The sequence below is a fragment of the Colletes gigas genome, unplaced genomic scaffold, assembly GCF_013123115.1.
Source record: "Colletes gigas isolate AHSC1104 unplaced genomic scaffold, ASM1312311v1 Colletes_gigas_Sc00007, whole genome shotgun sequence".
NCBI classification, from domain to species: Eukaryota; Metazoa; Arthropoda; class Insecta; order Hymenoptera; family Colletidae; genus Colletes; species Colletes gigas.
The window spans coordinates 3,106,549-3,127,656 of record NW_025106636.1 but is presented as its reverse complement, the minus strand read 5'-3'; the positions used below and the strand labels follow the sequence as shown (position 1 = coordinate 3,127,656).

General features: G+C 41.4%; 1 protein-coding gene across 8 annotated transcripts in view; it reads right to left on the bottom strand.

Moving 5' to 3' along the window:
- Window positions 1-1,541: 1,541 nt before the first annotated feature.
- The window catches only part of LOC122396226 (prominin-like protein), a 30,973-nt gene continuing 11,406 nt past the window's right edge, over window positions 1,542-21,108 (bottom strand). Inside the window, exons 2-17 of one of the 8 annotated variants that reach the window (XM_043394424.1) lie at window positions 14,723-14,993; window positions 14,034-14,386; window positions 13,614-13,735; window positions 13,497-13,520; window positions 13,092-13,100; window positions 11,683-11,978; window positions 11,459-11,608; window positions 11,135-11,350; window positions 10,414-10,969; window positions 10,174-10,332; window positions 9,966-10,087; window positions 8,693-8,743; window positions 7,543-7,704; window positions 6,623-6,712; window positions 5,335-5,448; window positions 1,542-4,650 (exon numbers count right to left, since the gene is read on the bottom strand). In XM_043394424.1, coding sequence (XP_043250359.1) covers window positions 4,638-4,650; window positions 5,335-5,448; window positions 6,623-6,712; window positions 7,543-7,704; window positions 8,693-8,743; window positions 9,966-10,087; window positions 10,174-10,332; window positions 10,414-10,969; window positions 11,135-11,350; window positions 11,459-11,608; window positions 11,683-11,978; window positions 13,092-13,100; window positions 13,497-13,520; window positions 13,614-13,735; window positions 14,034-14,386; window positions 14,723-14,993 — 2,708 coding nt within the window. In that variant the 3' untranslated portion in view covers window positions 1,542-4,637. Of the gene's footprint in view, window positions 4,651-5,334; window positions 5,449-5,987; window positions 6,045-6,622; window positions 6,713-7,542; window positions 7,705-8,692; window positions 8,744-9,965; window positions 10,088-10,173; window positions 10,333-10,413; window positions 10,970-11,134; window positions 11,351-11,458; window positions 11,609-11,682; window positions 11,979-13,091; window positions 13,101-13,496; window positions 13,521-13,613; window positions 13,736-14,033; window positions 14,387-14,722; window positions 14,994-21,108 lie in introns of those variants that run through there. The other 7 variants (XM_043394421.1, XM_043394422.1, XM_043394427.1 and 4 more) reach the window with 7 other exon arrangements.

Sequence of the window (21,108 nt, the reverse complement as noted above, 5' to 3'; positions counted from 1 at the left end):
TAGACAAAATAAAAACTATTTTCATTAAAAACGAAAACGCAAGGACGGATGTTTCTCCATGTAAAATATCATCGCACGGCATTCATGATTTAATATAAAATAGATATATTTAAACTGTGATACACTCATTTTATAGTAATATAATAATAATATTAATAATAATCATCGTAATAGCAATAATAATTAATTTTAACAAACACAATCGGTGAATTGTAAAAAACACCATAGTCGATGGCGTACACCATCACATTCGCATACTTGCACATTTTTCGATAAAAAATTCGACATTCTTCAGAACGGAATGGATTCTTGGACGATCGCAGGGAATCCGGTCCCGTCGATCCTCGCGATTCCCCAAAAAACATTCCGATGGAATGGCTGCTGAAGTTCAGCGAAAGAAACAAAGAAGAACATTCAGCTCGGACGCCATCGGCGCCTTGAAGATTGAGCAGACAAGAGAATGTCAGGGAATTCTCTAACAACTCTTGAAAATATAAATACTTCTACGTTGAAACCATTCAAAATAAATCCACCCATTGGTAGTCCATCGATGGTACAAAGTAAAATAACGTCGCAAAGTTTCAGCACCTGATTTTCCTCGATTCGTCTTCTGGCTAGAGTTCTGCTACGATACGAAAACATTCAATCGTCTCCTTCGACGAAACAACGATCTCAGGTAAATTTTGAAAAAGTTTGACCACCGATGGGCGAATAATGGCCGTGAGAGCGTTAAGAAATCTCAACTTATGGGGTCTCACCATTTCATACAGAAGGCAGTAAAAAAAGTCCTCCTCCTTTCCAGCGGTCGACAGTCCTTGTGTGTCTTAACATTGCTCAGAGAAGGAGTGCCTTGGTACCGAATCAATCGCTATGTTTTTCGATATAAAAATAGCACCAAAAAAGTGTCTCGCGATGCCCATTCACCGGGCACACGAAAGAATTTCGATTTTTTCCCATTGTCCGTGTCGTGTCCACGCGAATTTCCACACGGCACTCATTCTCCGACATTTTGACGCGCGCTATACGATAAGTGGCTAATACATATAATAGTCCACCGGATAAAACAGTTTTACGAGTTCACATACAGTAATTCTCGATTCGTTTACATACCCATAGCTCTTTTTTTTTTTTTCTTTTTTTTTCTTTGTAAAACTAAACGGAAAAGAACGTGGTTCCCCGGTTCTCCATACATACGATGACGACGACGATGATATCTGTTGTCCGTTGAACGTCGATATTATCGCTAAAAACGTAGCTTACTTTTTTTTCCACTATGCTAAATGTGTATGTAAATACAGTAATGATAGAGTGAAAATCATCTTTTCTCCTCTCGTCCCCTCTCGTCTTATCAAACAGTCGTCATACGGAGGTATATGTCCCTTTCACGCTATCCTCGCACACTCTTTCCTATCACACTGTTTTTCTCTCCTCCGTCTTAAAAAAGACCAACGATTCTGTGCTTCCACTTTCCCACGCGTCGATACAATACGAGGAAAGTACTCCATTTTCGTAATTACTTCTTTTTGCAGATTTTTCTGTTATTCTTTTTACTTTTTGGCAATCTGCTGCCGGTCGATCCGTGACCGTAGCATGGGCGGCGTAATCTACCGTATAATGTTAAGTTTAAAACTTGATGCTTGCGTCGACGAATGTCGGAAAAAACTGATTCTCTACCATAATGCAACGTTCTGTCGTCTTTACGAGCTACGACAGTTACTTGTCAAGGCAAACGTTCGACGACAACACTTAAAAAAAACATCGTCGAACTTTGACCTTTGATACAGGGTCCCAAATACCAAATGGTAAAAGTCCGCTTCGTTGCAGGATTCTCGATATTACCACGAATCCCTAAAAAAATTCTCCGATTCCCCCGGGTGGTATCTCCGCGGGACTTCTACGACGTGATGTCTGGACCCCAAAAACATCTAAATTCAAAACTTTTTTTTAAACATCTACGTGCTATTAGCTCTTTGCAGCTTTCTGTGAAAGCAAAGCTGGTGCACTCAGGTTTGTCTCGTAACAATTGCACAATCGTCTTTACACCGACTTTACTTATGTCCGTCGAGAGAGCATAGTTGCTGGACTGCAAAGAGTCTTTTCTCTCTGTAGATGCTACAGTCCTCGTAAAGGCTTTCGCTCGAGGATACTTCATTGCCCTTTAAACAGAGCCTATTTAAAACGAAAGCACTTCCTCGTCAACGTTAAAACAGACTCAACTCGGACGTTGCATTCGTTTCTTATGTTATTCGCGCGTCGCACAAACGGGCTGTTAAGAACTTATTCGTACTACTATAGCGAAGCACGTTAAAGCGCCACCTAGAGTTCTTCCGACTCACTACTATTGCACCGCGTGTCTTTTGTCTGTAACGAAGTTTTGAACCCCTAAATTCCCACAAATTCGTACAAAAGAGAATAACTTTTCAACGTCGAAAATAATAAAAAATTACTCTATCTCAGCTTATATTTTAAATATTGAAAATTAGCGCCTGACAAATACGAGCACAAGACACCACGCGATACGCTCGGGCAATGGCCGCTTATCCACAGCAAAGTATGGATAAGTTTTTAGCAGCTCGATGTACTTACGTACAATCGCTACCGCGAACATCTTCGTAAGAACTTAGAACGGTAAATTACACGGTAAACTTTAATAGTAAGAAAAAACGTCTACTTAAAGAACCATATACACAGAGTATTTAATAGCGACGACCTTTGCGGAGAAACTAGCTTCCACCGGTTCCGATCGTGTCAGGGGGGGGTGGAAATTAATTTCGTCGACTATTGTTAATCCCTACGAGTAACCGGGAAAGGTCGAAGACAGTGAGAACCGTGGAATTCGAAATTGGCGACCCGTGCACGCTTCGAACTCCACGGACCACGCGCGAAGAACGTCGTTTGGCATTTAAATATGGCGTTGTTCAGTGCTCGGGATTTGCGAAGCATCGACGAACGTTTCGCAAATATTCGAAACCGGAAGCCGTAGCGCGATCGACGCGATCCACGTGACGCGACTCGGTACGGCACTGTGCATCGATCGGAGCCAAACAGTCGGAGCAAATTTTATTCACGAACAACGAATTAAGATTTTCGACTCGCGCGTAAACCAGCTTTCGCGCGCAAGTTTCGCTCGCCTGAACGAATCGAAATTTCACGAAAGAACAACTTCTTAACAATAGGCTTAAGACTAATTCGCGATCGTTCGCGGTGGGCCCGAATCGGTCGGTGTTAACCCTGTGCTGACAGCTATTCTTTGCTCTAATCACAACGTGGAAACCTCTAAGAAGGTCGAAGATTCATCACATAGTATCCGGTTAACCTAGGGTAATAAATTGGTTCGAGCAAAGGGTCGACACTTTACGGATCGCCATCTTTGTAACTCTAAAGAACCAACGTGTCAAAACGTTCCTGGTCGTGTCGATCGCACACGCGCTTCCCGCGACGACAGCTCGCTGACGTCTCTCGGTGCAAAAGTCATTTTGTCATCGTCGTTATTTCGTGTACTCGTTACAACGGTAGGCAGTTCGTAGTAAAAGACAGTGAAGAGGGCAATTCATAAGACACAAGCGAATATACACACACGTTTGCTAGTTTACGAACACACCGTGTATCCCGATTAAAGAGAAGCGGTACATGCTATTTGGGTCGTTAAGGGAGGCACGATAAAGAACTTTCATTAATACTGGTTAATGCGGACGATGATTTCGATCATGTGCGTTAGGAACTAAATGCCAAAGGTGAACCGAGGGTTTTAGACAAATTTACCTCGTGGATCTTCGTAAAATAGAAACAAATAAGCAACGGTGGAAAATTTACGCATCTTCGGTAGTTGCCAGTCAATTGTTCGGAACGAGTAATACGTGCAAAAGCTCGAAGACAAATCGTAGATTAATAGGAATCTACTTGGTCGTAATAGCAATCGAGTAGTTATTCCAAAGAGTGACCATAGAAAGAAAATTACTCTACGTTTCCATTTCGTTCTCGAAAAGAAAGAATACAGGTAGCTCGTTGGTCTACGCTCGTCACGAAGTCTAATATATACATTCGAATTGAAATCGGGGTTTTCAGCAGATAGGCTTCCCTTTCGACTAACTACTCGATTAAAAAAAAAAATGTTAAATGCTGAGAATGGCGGTAAACGATCAGTCGTACGAAGAAATCGATCGTCCAACGATTAATATAGCACTGACGATGTAAATCATCGCTCCATTACGGTTCGTTTTCTAATTAAAGTAAAATATAACAAAAAGGAAAACTGAAGAGAAGGTCGCAGCGCGATCGAAACTGTTCCCAGTTACGAAACCATTCGACGCAACGTGAACGTTTTCTCTTGCCCGATACGCTGTCGGTGTTTTAAATAATACTAAAGTTAAACGAATCGCACACGTAGATCACACTCTACACGCGCTCGCCGAAAGGTTCCATTTAGCCTACCTTCAGTCTACGTCAAACTTGGTCTTTAATTGATTTCATTGTTCGCACGGTCCGTGGCACGCGCATGAGGAACGTTGTGATTAAACATAGTCTCGTTTGCATTTCAATTTCTCTTTGCTTTTGAGCGTCCTTCTGTAACTGCGGGTGAGACTGTGAGTAGCCACGCTACTCAACGCTACCTTTGTGTATGCCACGGTACTTGTTTCCTAATTTCTGTCCCTGAAACCCATCGTTCAAACATTTCAGCATGCATTTCCGTATCTCCTTAATTATATCAGCCGTTTATTTTTAAAGTGGCCTAAGTCCATTTATCTTCAAATGCGTCCTGATATTAAAAATTTGTGATCTATGATTTCCACATTATTTTCCAAAGTTTGGACAATTTTTAACCACATTAAAGCTACTTTAATGTTTCTATTTTGCCCGGCGCACCATGTCGCTGTAAGCTATAATGTGTCTTTCGCTTCTTAAATTTTTAACATGTTTTAGGATGCAATAGTTTCATCCTAAACGTGCATGTAAACATAAAATATCTTGATTCAAGTATAAATGGAGTTAGGCCACTTTCAAACAGCACGGTTCAATTATTGAACTAACTCTGAAAACTTATGCGTCAAGAATGATCGTATTTGCTCGGAATATAAGCAGCCTGAAATGCTTTACTGATAAATATCATGAAGTTGTACATGTAACCATGGTAACCGGAAAAAAATTGAAAAAAAATGGAGTTAGGCCACTTTCAAAATAAACGGCTCATATTATTGCTTTCTCTAATGTAACAAACTAGCCGATCAACGAGCAACGCAAAGTTTTGTTTCTTTAAATCAATCTGTTTGGTAGTCAAACACATTTCTATCGTGAAGTTTTCTTTGCGGGGAGCTTTGATACTTTTAGGAAACTCACCCTGGCCCAGGATAATAATAGGGAGGTGGTCGTTCGTATTCTGTACTCAGCGGCGGAGGAGCCGCGGCGGCAGGCTGGTACCTAGGAGGACCACCATTAGGGAAGTTCCAATTTCTGCAATCAACACCGATCCTGTTAATAAGTCCCAAAAAACGTGTCTCCATCGTAAAATTTAGACTCTATCCTCCGTCGGACGGTATCGAGCAAGGAACAATAACACGAAAACAAAAAAACGAGATACAAGTGAAAATTCTCGAACATCGAACGGAAGTGTCTTTGCCACAGCCGTTTAATGCCTTAGCGAACAAACGAATGACGAAGCTGCTGAAGCGAAAACAAAGTTAACTTCGTGTCTGTAGACTTCCTTCGTTCAACAACGGTGACTCGAACTCGAGACTCGAATACATGCTATCTCAAAGTATTCCGTCGTCTTAACGCAATTTCTATATGCGACGGGGCGTCGATGTCGCGCGTGATCGTTCCACGAGCTTGTAGAAACCCAATCGGCAACAAAGCTCTAGGCGAAGCTATTTTGCCTGCGACGCAAAACGAATCGAATCAAACATAAATAGTACACAAGTAAATAAGAAATTATAGGAAACCAAGGAAAACGAAGTACGGAGACATATTTAACAATCGGTCTTACGACTTACGTGCAGAGGTGTATCGAGAGACGCGGGAAGTTGCCCCCCCGCAAGGTTCCCACTCACCTGGAAATAACCGGGAGAAAAAGCGTGACCAACGGGGTTGCATGAGTTGTACGGATGGGATCAAGCGATAGTAACGATAGTCTAAACCTGATCCACCCGTTTAAATCATTTATTGGCAATACTAAAACGAAACACATCTGATGTTAAAAAAAAAAGAGAAAAAAAACGTTTTACGAATTTAAGCTTTTAATGGAAATAGAAAGTCTGTTCTCAGTATGGTCTCTTGTGAATACCAATAGAATTTAATGAAATCACCTGATAAAAGGAACAATTAAATGTAATCGTTTGGGTATAGAAATACATATGGAACTTGATCCCATCCTCGATTAAGTTTCAGCGTGTTTAGAGAGACGTAGGAGCGAAATAGAGAAAGAATATTCGCGGAATGAGTGGGAACCCTGCTCACCAATGAAGCGAAAGACAAATTAAATGGCGGCGGACTGATTGGTGGTAAGATCAGGTCCCGGGTGTGACAGAAACCGAGCGACAGTACCGTCAAAACAGAAAACAATTGCGTAAAGTGTCACAGAAAGCTGAATTTTAAAAGATTTACGCTCCGGAATTAATGCAAGACTTACTGTGCTTTTATCGATACGCTAAAGACTTTACTGTGAGGTTCTGTTTCGGAGGGGATGGTAGGTTTGTGGCATCGCCACTTTGGGTCGGAACTGCAAAACAAACCAGAGATGAACTAGTGGACCGGAGAAACGATAGGAAATTCCAGAATCGTTTAAGAGCGCTATCGACACCGCGCTGTTCGGTCGGTGCTCGCTCACGAGAACTCAACTCAAGAGGCATTTGCAATCCTCGAGAGCGCGGTTTACGCTCCGCTAGATCAACAACAGTTTCTCTCAAAGAATGAGAGACAATGGTAAAAATAAGGCGATTGGAAAGAAAACGGTTTCGTAAAAGGACAAGATAACTCTTCATCGAACAAGAAAGAAAGAATCGTTTCGTTCAAATTGTCACGCGTAGTCTTCAATGGATAGTTGCTACATTAGTAGTACATTCGACTATACACTTAACCATCGCGCAGCGGACTCCGGTTCTATCCTGACCCATAGAATCTGTTCACTTTAGAATCCTTCTACAGGGAATTAACGAAATTCAGATTCGTCCGCCGTTCGAGGATTAACTGTACAAATACTCGTACTCGTACTTTAATTTTTGTTTAACTGCCTTTCAACGTGTATCACCAACTTAGAACGTATATCATCTTCTGACTCAAGTAATTCTAAGGGTACGTCTAAAAATTAGGCAGGACAATTTAGTGCATTATCTTTGCGAGACAAAGTCTAATAAAAAACAATATTCTATAGAAAAGTTTGATGTAATTGTACCAAATATGCAGCAACGAAGCGGAAGCTGATTTTATTCGGACAAGAGATCTCAGAACTCGTGGAGTCTCGTTCAGAAACTTATATTTCGATCTTGAATTATTCTGTCCCTTAAGTGGTCTCCGTTTCGTGGATCACGAGCAACTCGTTTGTGTACTTACTTCGGTGCTAAATCAGAGTATCTGGATTCGTTGTGGGACGTGCTCTGATGCGCGTCAGAGATCCTCTCACGATCGTTGTATCCAACCGCCGGACCGTCGTAGCTGTCGACGTACGCCGACGTGTGATGTCTGTTGTGAGCTACGTATTTCTTGTCCTGACTGCTGCAACCAAAAGACAGGCTTTAGTCGCGTAAACTGCGGCCCGCGTTGGTACTCGTCATGCGAGTTAGAGAATCAGTGTACTGTTTTGCTAGAAGCTGTTTCTGCGTGTTACGTGTGTCATTAATGTTCCTAGATAGCTTTGCGCGCGTCAAAGATCAGCCTCCACGCCATTGAGCTCAAGTTACTGTTTTACGCGTGTAAGAAAGAGAATTCAGAAGCTGTTCTTTGTTAACACTTTGAACGTTCCGTGCATCAACGATTCCACATATGTATCAATACGATATAATTTATATTTGTCGCGGCGTTTAAAATGTTAACAGCGCTGGGAAGGTGGTGTACGAGCGTTAGTATACCGATTAACACCTTCTAGACTGATGGGTGTACGGAGACATTGTTCCAAAGTCTCATCTACCGACTTTAAAATGTAGTCAAGAAGACGTTAAAAGCGTAAATAAATTAGCGGAGAATTGGCTACAATCTATACAGATATACGTCCAAGTTTAAGCGATATTGTAGGATCTTTTTGGTAGAGAAATATGGTACAGATTGACCCAAGTCTTTCAGAATGTTCTCTACAACTATTCCATACATATGAAACACTCCTGATCCCACAATATCTCTTTGAGGGTGCTGGTCGCATCAGAGTTGAAGGATGTTTCGTGCAATCAGAGGAAATGACAATTCTAATGGGATCTGTCTATGCGACTTCTTCGGATACTCTACGTCTCAATGGCCATGAAGTATGCTTGGAGCCTGGGTACAAAGGAAATCAAGTGGTGCGATACACTGCCTGAAATTTACATAAAATCTTGTACTTATTGCACGTCTACGGCAGGCCAAGTGGCTAAAATATTACTGGCTTTATGGAAATATTCCGGCAATGTAGTCACGACGTGATATCACAGCGTCAGGGGCAGATGTATACATGCGACACAACCAACAGAAGTTCAACATGCGAGCAACTTGGCTTTCGTCGTTGTATACTTACTGAGCAAGGGGTATGTTATCCCTGTCTGCGTACGCGTCATACAAATATTCACTGGAATGGAGCGTGTTAGCGGTTAGATTCCAACAACCATTCCACACATTAGACAGCTACTTTTAACTTAATATAAACTACTGTATCGAGAGTGGGGTAAGGATTCGGTTGTCCGTATTAACTTTTCCATTGTCAAAATTACACACTTGACGTAATTTTAAATTTCGATCAAAAGAACAATGTATCGGACGACTGAATCCTTGCCGCAAGAACATACACTGCGGAGCATACTTGAAATTTGTCACGATGTAATCGACATATTAATAATATTCGCTGGATTTATCCGTATCAATCTATTTAATTCTTAACGAATAATACTACGTAATACGAAATGATCATCAACGAAAAAATAATTGTTGTTGCGTAGTAATGACTATGCTGGGTGCTACAGTAGTCACTTTTCTTGGGTCTTGTTCAGGCAATAATATTATTACTAATATTTGAAACTTTGAGACTCTGGAAGAATCTAGTGGTGCCCCTATAGTTATGTTCCGCAGTGTATCGGCGCCAGACGTTTTAGCGTTCTCATTTATGATACGTTGTGCGATCCCACGAGATGCGTACAATCGAGACACGATGAATTATTAATTAATAGCACACGGATACACTGAATAGACGAAAACTGAAAGTAAATAAGGCAGTGCGCCGCGTTTATTAAGGGTATACGAGAGAGACTGTTCGGGAAGACTGGCGATGCGACTTCGATGTTCGTTAACGAAACAGTAGTATGACTCATGCCGTTTAGAAAATGAAAGGTATTGCAAGCGCGAGTAAGTGCATGCTATGGGTGTATGGAAGCTCGATTAACTACCAGATCGAGATAGAAGATTCAACACTTTCTACGTGAAAGGAGCTCAGAATTTGCTGGCGAAGAAATTAATAAAAGCGATTGTTTCGGAGTGAACGTGACGAGTAATTGGACAGAGTGTCCTTTTGTTCTCTGAATTCCCTTCGTCTTCGAATAAAAAAACTTTGTTCCTTTTTCTCGACGTGGAATCACCCCCCCCCCCTGCCCGATGATATACAATCTTCTTTAAATCTTTATTTTTTTTAATTTCACGAGTGATATCGAATGATCTCTATTTCATGACAAAGGAGACGTTTTCTTTTCTTTTTTTTTTAACGGTCGACATGCACCAGATATCTAATTATGTCGTGGGAACATCTAGTAACATTTGGTTCGTCTTGGGAATTAAGCGACGCGGAAATGAGAGAAACTTACGCATCGACCAGGGGTCCTGGATATGGGTCCGACTTCTGATACAGCGCGCTCAGTTTCACGCAGAGCACTATGGTCGGGATGAAGAGGATCAAGCACCAGCCGACGCTCACCCAGAAACCGTTCTGTGCATCGTTGACAAAGAAACAAACATAACATTTTGCATCGTATCGGACGCCGTAGAGGAGAATTTGTTCAATGATACGCTTACAAATGGATCCAGAATTTTGTTGCAGCCGGCGACCAGCGTGGCGTTGTACGCGTTCGAAACGGGACCACATTTTCCAACCCGGGACATTGCATTCTCGATCGTGTTCTCGAGGAAGTCGTCGACTTGACGGAGGAAAGCATTTCCGAACCTGGTTGCTAGCTAGAAAAAAGCAAACGAAATATTATCCTTAACGTGATTCGATCCTCGAATCGCGAAAACTTTGATAAAGAGCAAGATTACATGTTGAACGTATTCCGGCCCGTCTTTGTTCAGGAACTTCTGTGCCTTTGTGACTTCGTCGACGAGGTCGTGGATGGCTTCCGCCATCGAGCTGTGATTGAACTTTATGTTCTCCTGGAGCGTCAACGCTTTTTCGCTCAATTGCTCGCTGAGCGTCGCCATAGGCACCACCAGGTCTTTATGGTAGAGCTCCAGGTCCACCGCGTTCTTCTCCAGGCTCTCGCGAATGTCCTTCTGGTCCTCGGGCAATTTGGTCGCGACTTCCCGCAGCTGCCTCGCCAGATGCTCCAGATTTATGTTGGTGATGTTCTCGGCGAGTATCTCGGCGTACTGATAGAAATGTATATCGCTCAGACCGCTCTGCGCTAGATCCTTCAGCTTCAACTTGGCGCTCTCCGTGAGTATCACTACGTCCGGGGACAGATTAATCTTGTGACGCAATTGTTGGATAGTGTTGTTGATGTCGTAGCGTCCAGCGTAATCGCGCAGCGTCGCGATGTCGAAGAGATTCTTCAACCTCAACACCTTGTACAGCGTCTCGTTCAGGTGGCAGTTTCTGTGACAAAAGTAAACACTATTTCACCGACGCTCTAAACACACCAGCGAATAAAATTATAAGACACCCCTGATAGCTACACCCGTGATCACCAAGTCATAATTTTCAGAGACATCGTCTTATAATTCAATCCACCGGCGTGATTCAACTCCTTGCTTCACTTACGTAACTATGTAGCTCATGTTCACGTCCGCGTTGGGGTTCTTGGGGTACAGGACCTTCTTGATCTGAACATAGTCGTCGATCAACGCGAACATCCTGTTGTCTTTGGGATTCTTCAGAGGCTCGCAGATTGCTCGTTGGAGCAGAACACCGGTGACCATGTGCGCCACAGTGATTAACATCAAGACGCTCGTCAGAAGGAAAATAATCCATACGGCCCTAAATAAATCCACATATCGCTTACTACCCTCTAACTTCCTACTCGCTACCGTAACGATCCCATTAAGGGAGCATTCTTGGTCTGGAAATTTGAGGAAGGATGCTTACATCATCAAGAAACGTGCTCCGGATCCTTTATTGCAGCAATCGTCGCCGTAACCGTCGGGACGTTTCCCGCAAATTCCGCAAAATAGGCCAAAGGTCAAACACATCAAAACGGTCAACACAATTCCAGATATACCAAGACCCAGATAGTACCTAAACGACCAAGTAACGTTGTTGGCAACAGGAATCGGTGGTACAAACTATCACACCCTAATCAAGAAATTTACCTGTACGGTGAGTACTGATCTATGTGGGTCTGAGCAACGTCCAGGCGAGGCATGTAAACCCCGTCTATGAGAAGGCTTGTCCTGTCGAGGAGAGCAGTTATGTTCTCTGCGATACTAGACGCGAAGTTTCCGAACCTTCTGATGCTCGCGCTGACCACCGGAATGGTCTGATTCACCGCGTGCTGGATGTCCTTCTGTATCTTCAGGAACGACTCCTTACCCTGGCTGACCTCCGACACGATGTTGCCTCTCATCAGCATGGTGATGTTGTGCAAGGCAGAGGTGACGTTCGGCAACTGAAAGAAATCGTGGAAATTGATTGCAGGCCTGTCTGGCGCGCGAACGATCTCACATCGTCGGAAAAACTTGTGAACATTTTCCATTAAAAAGAATGCAGTAGAATCAAAGGTGTCTCGTTATGGAAGTTCCAGTGTCATGCTCTAAGGCTTTCTAAGTAAACATTTTCCTACGCACGAATAAATCGGAAAGGTCATAACATTGCGGCGTGAGAAGTGCGTTGAAATGTATGAATTCTTTTCTTTTACTTTTTCTTTCAAAATTGTTTACAGTATGCACGATTCGGTAACAATTCGATCGAATGCAGAATGTGCTGAGCTGAACACAAAGTGCAGGAGAAAGTATTCTCTAGACGCGTTTACGCAGATGCAGAGCAAACAAAATCTGTGCCTTATATATTAATTAAACGGTGCAAAGTGGAGGACTGTTTCATTCGTATTCGATGCTCATCCCGGTTAAATGAATTCCTGTCAACCGAGGGCCAAACAGCTGAACTTCGTGCTTCCTTTCGTCAGTGATCCGTATAGACTGGATGCGATACGAGGCTCCTAACAATAAGCCTAACGAGTATTTTTATTCCTCGTGCATCCAGTGATCTCACGCGGAATTACGTCATAAACAGCGACGTGCATAATTGTCCAGGTCGTTGAATTTTCGCAGTATAATTGCCCGCAACGCGTTAACAGGGATATGTGAAAAGTGACTCGTAAACCCAGAAACAGAAACTTCGATGGCTGGTTTCGCACAGTTACAGGAACCTTTGCTTACAAGCCTTGTACCGCGTCTAGTATTAGGATGGATGCAATTAAAGTCCACCTCTAATGTATATAGAGATCAATGACCGAAAAGTAGAAAGTGTAGCATGAACTTGATCATTTGCTCCCTTAGATGGCAAAAATCACCACCGCCAATTGCACTTTTGCGTAGCTCGTTGCTGAAAATAAAATAAAAATGCAACTATCCTTTCCCCGTATCGCGTGAACTATACATGTCGTTTCACCCTTTCGCCCGCTCTAAACATCACACTTAACAGACGTTTTCAATAAACGACACCACACATATCGAACGATACACAGAATTCGAAAATCGACATGCTTTAGCTTACAACTTACAGACTGAAGCTATTGTGGCGAGCATGGAATCAGACAAATGTATACAGTAATTCTGTTCGTAAACCAATGGTTGCACATTTATAAGGCCAAATAAAAAGCGGCTTATAATTATTGTCTTTTCTCTTAACTGAGAATTCACATTTAAACATAAATGACTCATGTTATACATAGAACGATAATAATTTTCTCAAAATCTACGTTCCCTCGTCAGAAATTTTTACGTTATACTTCATAGGCTGCTTCATTTTGCGGAATAAAGATATGACAGCATTATTTGCAATAAAAAAAAAAAAAAGAAGAAATGAATAAATTGTATGAGTTTTAGGAAAATATGCCCCCTGGTGTTTTGCAACAATATTTTTGCACACCCTGTATATGCTTTCTTATCAAGCGATAAAGTCATACCTTCGGGAAGTATCGGTCCATGTACTGCATGCGTGTAAACGAGAACCAAACGAATTATTAGACAGACAAATGACCGAGGTCGATGCTGGAAACAGAAAATAGCAAAGTACAAAATACCTTGTCGAAGTCTACTTGAACCGACATTTGGTTCACTTTGTAATCGTTCAGGACCTGCTTGCAATTCTGGGTCTTGCACGCCGACAGCGTATGGAGAAGATTCTTTTTAACGCCTCGTACAACTGAAACGAAGACAACGATAAATGATCATCGGTCCAAAATCGTTCCAACATTATGCTAGAATATAGTTTAGAGTTTTGGAATTTTCCTCCTGCCTTTTTCTAGTAATTCTTTAGACTTCTCTATATTCATTCTGCAACTGCTCTACCCCAATCCTTACTCTATCAATTTCTATTAGAATATTCTACTCTTTCTCACGTAAAAACGAAGAGGATCGATCAGTGTTTCGAGTATGAAACACCGAATCTATCAAGGGACGATATGATCGTGAACACGAGGCGAAAGTTTTAAAGCAAGTACCGATGTCCAACTGGCTAGCATTCGTCCGTAGATCACGCGTGATGGTTTGCATGGTCTTCAGGTCTTCCTTGATGGACTCCAAACCAGCCACGATGTCGCTTAGATTGGTCAGCGAGACTGCGTGGGAGTATTCCGCGAGTTGTTCGGTGACTATTCTACCGCTTGCTTGTAGAATGTTGTTCAGATTGATCTCCAATTCATCGAAATTAGTATTCAACGCGTTGTCGACCTCTTTCTTTGTGGCGAACAGATACAGTTTCATATCCGTCAGACTGGTTTTGATATTGCTGGGTAGCTTTCTTGTGCCCTCTTGCATGTACTCGTTCGTGACGAACGCGCAAACAACACCGAACCTGCAATCCACATCAAGCGACGCGGTTACGCCAGCAAACGCAGCTAAGATAAATCATAAATAAACTGGGATGCTTTCTTAATCGTCGAGCAATTACTCATAGCGATATTTTTGTCGATTATCAAGTCCGTGCAACCTAAATTCAGTATTAAACGATTGTTACCCGTATCTCGAAAGTTACACTTGTTATTATAATCCAAGCCACGAGCTCAGGATGTGAGCGTAGAATTATTATTTTCTCGATAAATATCCTATTTTGGTAATTTTGTATTCCATGATAAGAATTCTAATTAGCATTTCCTATATTAATTATGACGAACTATAAGAATATACTTACAATATAATTGTAGCAACCCCTATGAGTACCATGCTGAGTATCACCTTCTTGCAATGATCGTGCTTCCTGTCGAACGGTTGACTCTTAGCACCGCAATGGCCAGCGCACCTGCAGCAGCAGAAAAACAACCCCACGCAAGGTAAAATCGCCGCCAGGAGAATGCCAATTAGGGTTAGGCCTGCCAATCCACCGTAATGGGACACGATGATCTTCCAATCGGCCCAGGTATACAGGAACGCTGGTATCAGTCCGTCTCCCACAGTGAGCATACCTGGGGGGCACAGAAAATTCGTGTTGACCAACCCCTTGCACCATAATATCGTGTAATACTCGTGACAATGTGCTTTACAGGGTAAACATACGAAAAGTACGTATCAGACTCGTGGTATGGTACCATCGATCATAAATAAAGGATTTTTAAAGGCATTTGTATTCTCAGTTATGCTTTACAAAATCATCACGAAGAGGCATACTTTTAGTTAAATTTAGTTAATGTACAGGAACGAGATGATCGAGCGCTTGTGAGAGAGCTGCCCCTCTGGCGGCGAGTACGGGAGGTACAAGTGGACTTTAATGCCACTGTTTCCTTACGTAGCAACGTGGTGAAATTAAAAGAATCGAAATTTATCAGTAACCGGGCACATAAATCCATAAATGGTGAACGATTTGGACAGTTTACTCCAACCTGATAAAAGTATCGACAGATTCTCTCAACTTAATGATTCTTAAGATGGGCATACGTTTTATTAAGATGTAAAAAAAGCTCCCTCTTCGGTTGGAAGGAAGTTTCAACATAGGATTCACGTTGATTTAAAGAGTCATTAATGCGAATGTAACGAACAATTGGAAGTAGGCGGGAAATGGGATGCGTCGAACGGGCATTAAAGAACATATTTTTCATCTGGAATTCCGATAGCGGTTTTTGGGGCGAGAACAACAGGGGGAAACGAGGACACGGACGGATGTAGGGCGTAGGTCAGGAGGAAGGGTTGCCGGGTCGAAGGGTGAACGTAACGGGAACGTACGAGGAAAATTTATTTGCTAGTTGGTCCTGGGAAAAATGGATCAAACGTCGTCGACCGGTCGCGGCGGATTAAGACCCCTGGACCGCTGCATTGATTTTCTGATGCACCACACTGCGCTCTTCTTAGGACGCACATAAATTCGCTACCGTAGTCTGTCGAACCCAGAAACTCATCGACTAACGAAATAACAATTTTCAGCAAGATAATATATCGTTGTTCATCACGAAAGCTTCAAAATAAGCCTTCCAAACTGTTCGGTTATTGAGTCTCGCGTGAATCTAGTCTCGAAGGAGAAACATACGCTTCAAAAGTACTCGTGCGGACCATCAATTGTACCAAACGAAGTGTTATAAGCTGTTCTCAGTTCCAAACGCATTTTCGAAACGGTGGTATTAATTTTTATTATTTATTTGAATAACATTTGCTTCGATATATTTGTTCCATTCTGCATGGTTATTTTTTATTTTTAATTTGAAAATATGATTTAAACCCGTAATAATTTTTAATTTTAAGAGTCCCATTGAATCTACGTCTCCGGATAAGAGTGCTCTTGTAAACAATTGATTTTGAATGTTTCATCGATCGTTTTCAGAGCGCAGTATTTAGGAAGAATGTTGCACGATGCACGTGGCACGATCGATTATCGCGATTTAAATAAACTCGCGAAATTGCTACGGGCCGTTCGCATGCAAAGGGAATTCCGCCGATACGGTAGAAACTAGTTCCTGGCATCGCAAACTTTCGTTTCTAGCGCAACCTGCACCGCCGCGCCCGGTGCATCGAGCGTGCATCCACGTGCACCGACGGATTTATTGCGGCTGTACAGGTCTTGGCAAAAGCTCCGCGGAACACGGAGTTCAATGTTCCGACAGCGGTGCATCCGAACCTAACTGTATCTGTCATACGAAACGATAGTTTTCGCGATGCATTAAATTGCATCGGACAAGGCACACCGGGTGCACGACGCGACGCGTGCATAAACCATAATCGAGGCAAATTCTTTCCCTTGAACGTTGGTTCAAGAAGTCTGTCCATAGACTTGGATCCGCGAATTAATTTTGCACGTGTTTGCACAAAAAATGTGCATTTTAGATGAATTTAACCAGTGCAACGTCGAAAGCTCGAGGAAAATGTGAAAATTTTTTTAAATGAGACTTCTAATCGGCGAAAGACCCGAAAAAACGAGGCGACTCCTGACTCGAGTGATTAATCCCTCTTTTCATTCTGCCAGCGGATAATTTCTATTCGCATCACCTACTTCGCTTAAAAAAATTTAATCACTCGCCGGGGGAACGTTTTCGACGTTTCCATAGTCTGAAAAATTCATTTATGAAAATGCAAAAGTATTCGTTCCAACGTGAAAAAATTGTATTCGCATGGGACGTGGAGGTAACAAATATTTTATAAACATACTCGAAAAACGATTTGTACAGCGAGTAGATTGTTAGTAGACTTTAAGTACAAGCGCAGGAATCAAGAAAATAAATTGCAAACTAAATATTACGCTAACTACAGTAAAATTACGATTATCCGGCGATTGTAAAGGATTTTTTCTCGAATTTTTCTACAAAAAATGATTGCAATTAACCCCCGCAACCGAAAATATTTTTTTAGAACGATTTGAAACTTTTTAATTACGCCGAAAAATTTGTTCACCCATTGAATATTTTTCTCGAAACTGCGTAGGATTTCGGGGGTATATGTATTCACCAAAAATGATTGCAATTGACCCCCTCGAGCGAAAATAATTTTCCCAGGACGATTTGGAACTTTTTAATTTCGCCGAAAAATTTGCCCATCTATTGAATTTTTTTTCTCGAAAATGCGTAGGATTTTGGGGGTATGTCTGTTCACCAAAAATGATTGTAATTGACCCCTGGAAGTGAAAATAATTTTTTTAGAATGATTTGAAATTATTTAATTTTGTCGAAAAATGTCACACCTTCTCGAATTTTTTTCTAGAAAGTGGGTAGGATTTCGGGGGTATGTCTATTCACCAAAAATGATTGTTATTGACCCCTGCAGCCAACAATAATTTTTTTAGAACGATTTGAAATTTTTTAGTTTTGTCAAAAATTTCACACCTTCTCGAATTTTTTTCTAGAAAGTGGGTAGGATTTCGGAGGTATGTCTATTGACAAAAAATGATTGTAATTGACCACTGGAAGCGAAAATATTTTTTCCAGGACGATTTGAAATTTTTTAATTTTGCCAAAAAAATTTTTCTTAAAAGTCCGTTTTCGATTTTTAATAAATTTATTTGACGCTGTACGGAAATGTAGATTAATACTTTTTTGTAGGTGGCCATGAGCTTCATATTTTTACGGGGATTCTTCGCCAAACTCGTGCTCAATATGATTTCCATCGAACTGTTCTAATGTTTATTAACATATTTCGTATCTTATAACAGTTTTTTCGAATTCCAAGGATTACCTCTACCCTTCGTCAACATCGACGAGCTTTCATCGCGTCTGTCTTTCGTCGAAATTGTAGGACTCGAGCGTAATTAAGGAAAGAAATTAGTCATTTGCAGGATCAAAGGAACTTCGAAAGCCAATTCTGCCCGACGAAATTCGAGTAACGGCAGTGGACGGGCCAATCAGAAACGGAGGCCATCGTCAATCACGTTCCACGAACCGAGGGACGGAGCTAGTTAGCGATAGTCGGTGATAATAGCGAGCAGAAAGATCGTCGTTAGCGCTTTTATATGCGCGTTTGACACGGAGGGGAAGCCCAGTAAAGTGTTCTTGCAACGGTTCTCCCCGGAATACTCGCAGACGTATTCCTCGACCTGAACATTCTGAGGGAAAGGAACGAACACGGAGATTTTTAATTGATTTTAAAAGTTCACGAATTAAAATTAAGGCAAACAAAGAATTCAATATCTTCGAAACCTACAATTCCTTTCATCCACCAAGTCGCAACAGCAGTTACTTGTTTGACCAAGGTTTCAAATCGTTTGAACACGGATCGTACATTAAGATCGATACCTACGCAAACATCGATATACTAAATATACACGTATCGATAGTATCGAACAAGTCTTAAGTCCTATCGTTTCAACAGAGTTTTAACAAAAGTATGTGCAATTTTTATCAATCTAAAGTCAAGTAATGCTATATGGAGAAACCGTCGCTATTTTTTCACGGTGTTTTATCGAAATCGTGTTACGAGAGGTTTCGAGTCAACTTGAATTTAAAGCTGAGCGCGATGCATTCGACGAGAACCGTAGAAATTCGTTAAATCCGGACGATACTGGAAGAAATTTTAAGTAAGATGGATTTCACGTGTATGACCATATCTGTTAAAAGACCGCGAACGTCAGAGCGATAAGATATTATTAACATAATCGTGCTGGAGGTCAATGACTCCGGGAAATCGATCGAAACCCTGGACGATAGCGAGTCTGTTGTACCGTTGCACCGGTGCACCGATGCAACGAGCGCTCACCTGACTGTAATGCCCTTCTTTAATTATTCAAAGGGCTTTCTTCCGACTCGAATCCTTTGACCTACGTTACCCTTCAAGTTTCCCGACATTTTTATATTTATTAATTGCACGATTCGAAAGTTCCATCGACAAAAGTTACCAAACCACCAGGTGCAATATCTTTTCCCTCTTCGACGGAACAAAGTATTTCAGAGCAGAGAACAAGCCTATCGGTGATCTAATTAATTCAATAAGATATAGATAAACGATGTCGAATTAGTTTTCAACCTCGAACGCAACGATCGTGTCGTTAAATAGAAACTGCTTTAGGCGACCGTAGTTACGTCTTGCACGGCTAATCGAAAAAAAAAAAAACAAATTTTCCTTGCAGTCCACGGGCACCTGACTCCACGCATTATGAAATAACCACCGTCCAGTGTAACCGTGGCTTTGTAACACGAGAAAACCTCGACCTCCGTGCTCGGTCGATTTCCGGTTTGCAACGATGCGCGTGGATTAAGAGCCACGTTTGCAGAAGACGATCTTGTTTCTGACGCAACGCTCGAGTGGATCGTTACGCGGGATTACACGCGAACGTTCGACGTTGCAAACAATTTCGTAATTTGTAACGTTCCATTTATCCGGCGATCAAACGATCCTTGAAATTTTCGTTTCTAACAACCTCAAAATTATTAAACAGTCTGAGAATTTTCATACTAGACAGAGTGTTTCTTAAATGTGAAAATTGTATCCCTGCTGCTAGAGAAATCGTTTATTTTTGTTTCTACCACCCTCAAAATTATTAAACAGTCTGAGAATGTTAATATCAAACAGCTGGAATATTTGCAAATCTGAAAATTAGTTTAAATGTTCGAAAATTTAAATAATCGGTAACGAGATCGAATGCGTACAAATTTGAAAGGTTCAATGTTAAATAGTTTGAATTATAAGAAAATCAGAAAATAATTCTGAGAATTTTAATATTAAACAGAGTGTTTCTTAAATGTGAAAATTGTATCCCTGCTGCTAGAGAAATCGTTTTTTTGTTTCTACCACCCTCAAAATTATTAAACAGTCTGAGAATGTTAATATTAAACATCTGGAATATTTGCAAATCTGAGAATTAGTTTAAATGTTTGAAAATTTAAATAATCGGTAACGCGATCGAATGCGTACAAATTTGAAAGGTTCAATGTTAAATAGCTTGAATTATAAGAAAATCAGAAAATAATTCTGAGAATTTTAATATTAAACAGGGTGTTTCTTGAACGTGAAAATTGTATCCCTTGATTCTGTTAGAGAAATCGTTTTTTTTTTTCGTTTTCTCGACGCGTTTTTTGGATTTCTTTACTCCCCCAGTTTCGGCGAAAAGCAACGATTGTATTCGAGTGCATTTCTATCAGGCTCCGTTGCACCATTAGCTCCGGTGCATTCATCGATCGTTGTCTCCCCGTGGAAGCGATCGCAGGTCTATTGTTTACATTGTTGGATACAATTCCTCACTACGTCAAACGAGAATGTCCCTATCGCGAAGTTTATGGAGCGTTATCGAGCACCGATAAATTTCGCATTAAATGATTATCCCGTTGCTTGCGGTCGATCGGTATGCAGAATTAACTCCGGTCTAATTGGAATCGACGAGCGTAGGAGTAGCCAAGTCCGTGATATTCGTTTTTTCTACGTCTGTACGCTCGCGATACGCCCCGAATCGGTCCAACGATCGCAAAAACCAATTGCCGCTTCATTTGCGAAACGAAACGAAACGAAAGTCGAATCCTTCCTATTATTATCGTTTCAGGTTGCGGAAATTGCAAACCAGTTATGAAAAGCCTTAACTTGATCCGAATAATATCATATTTGATACGGTATACAGGTAAATATACATTGGCGGATAAAAGTCAACGATTGCTGGTGAACTAATCGCCAGAGGTA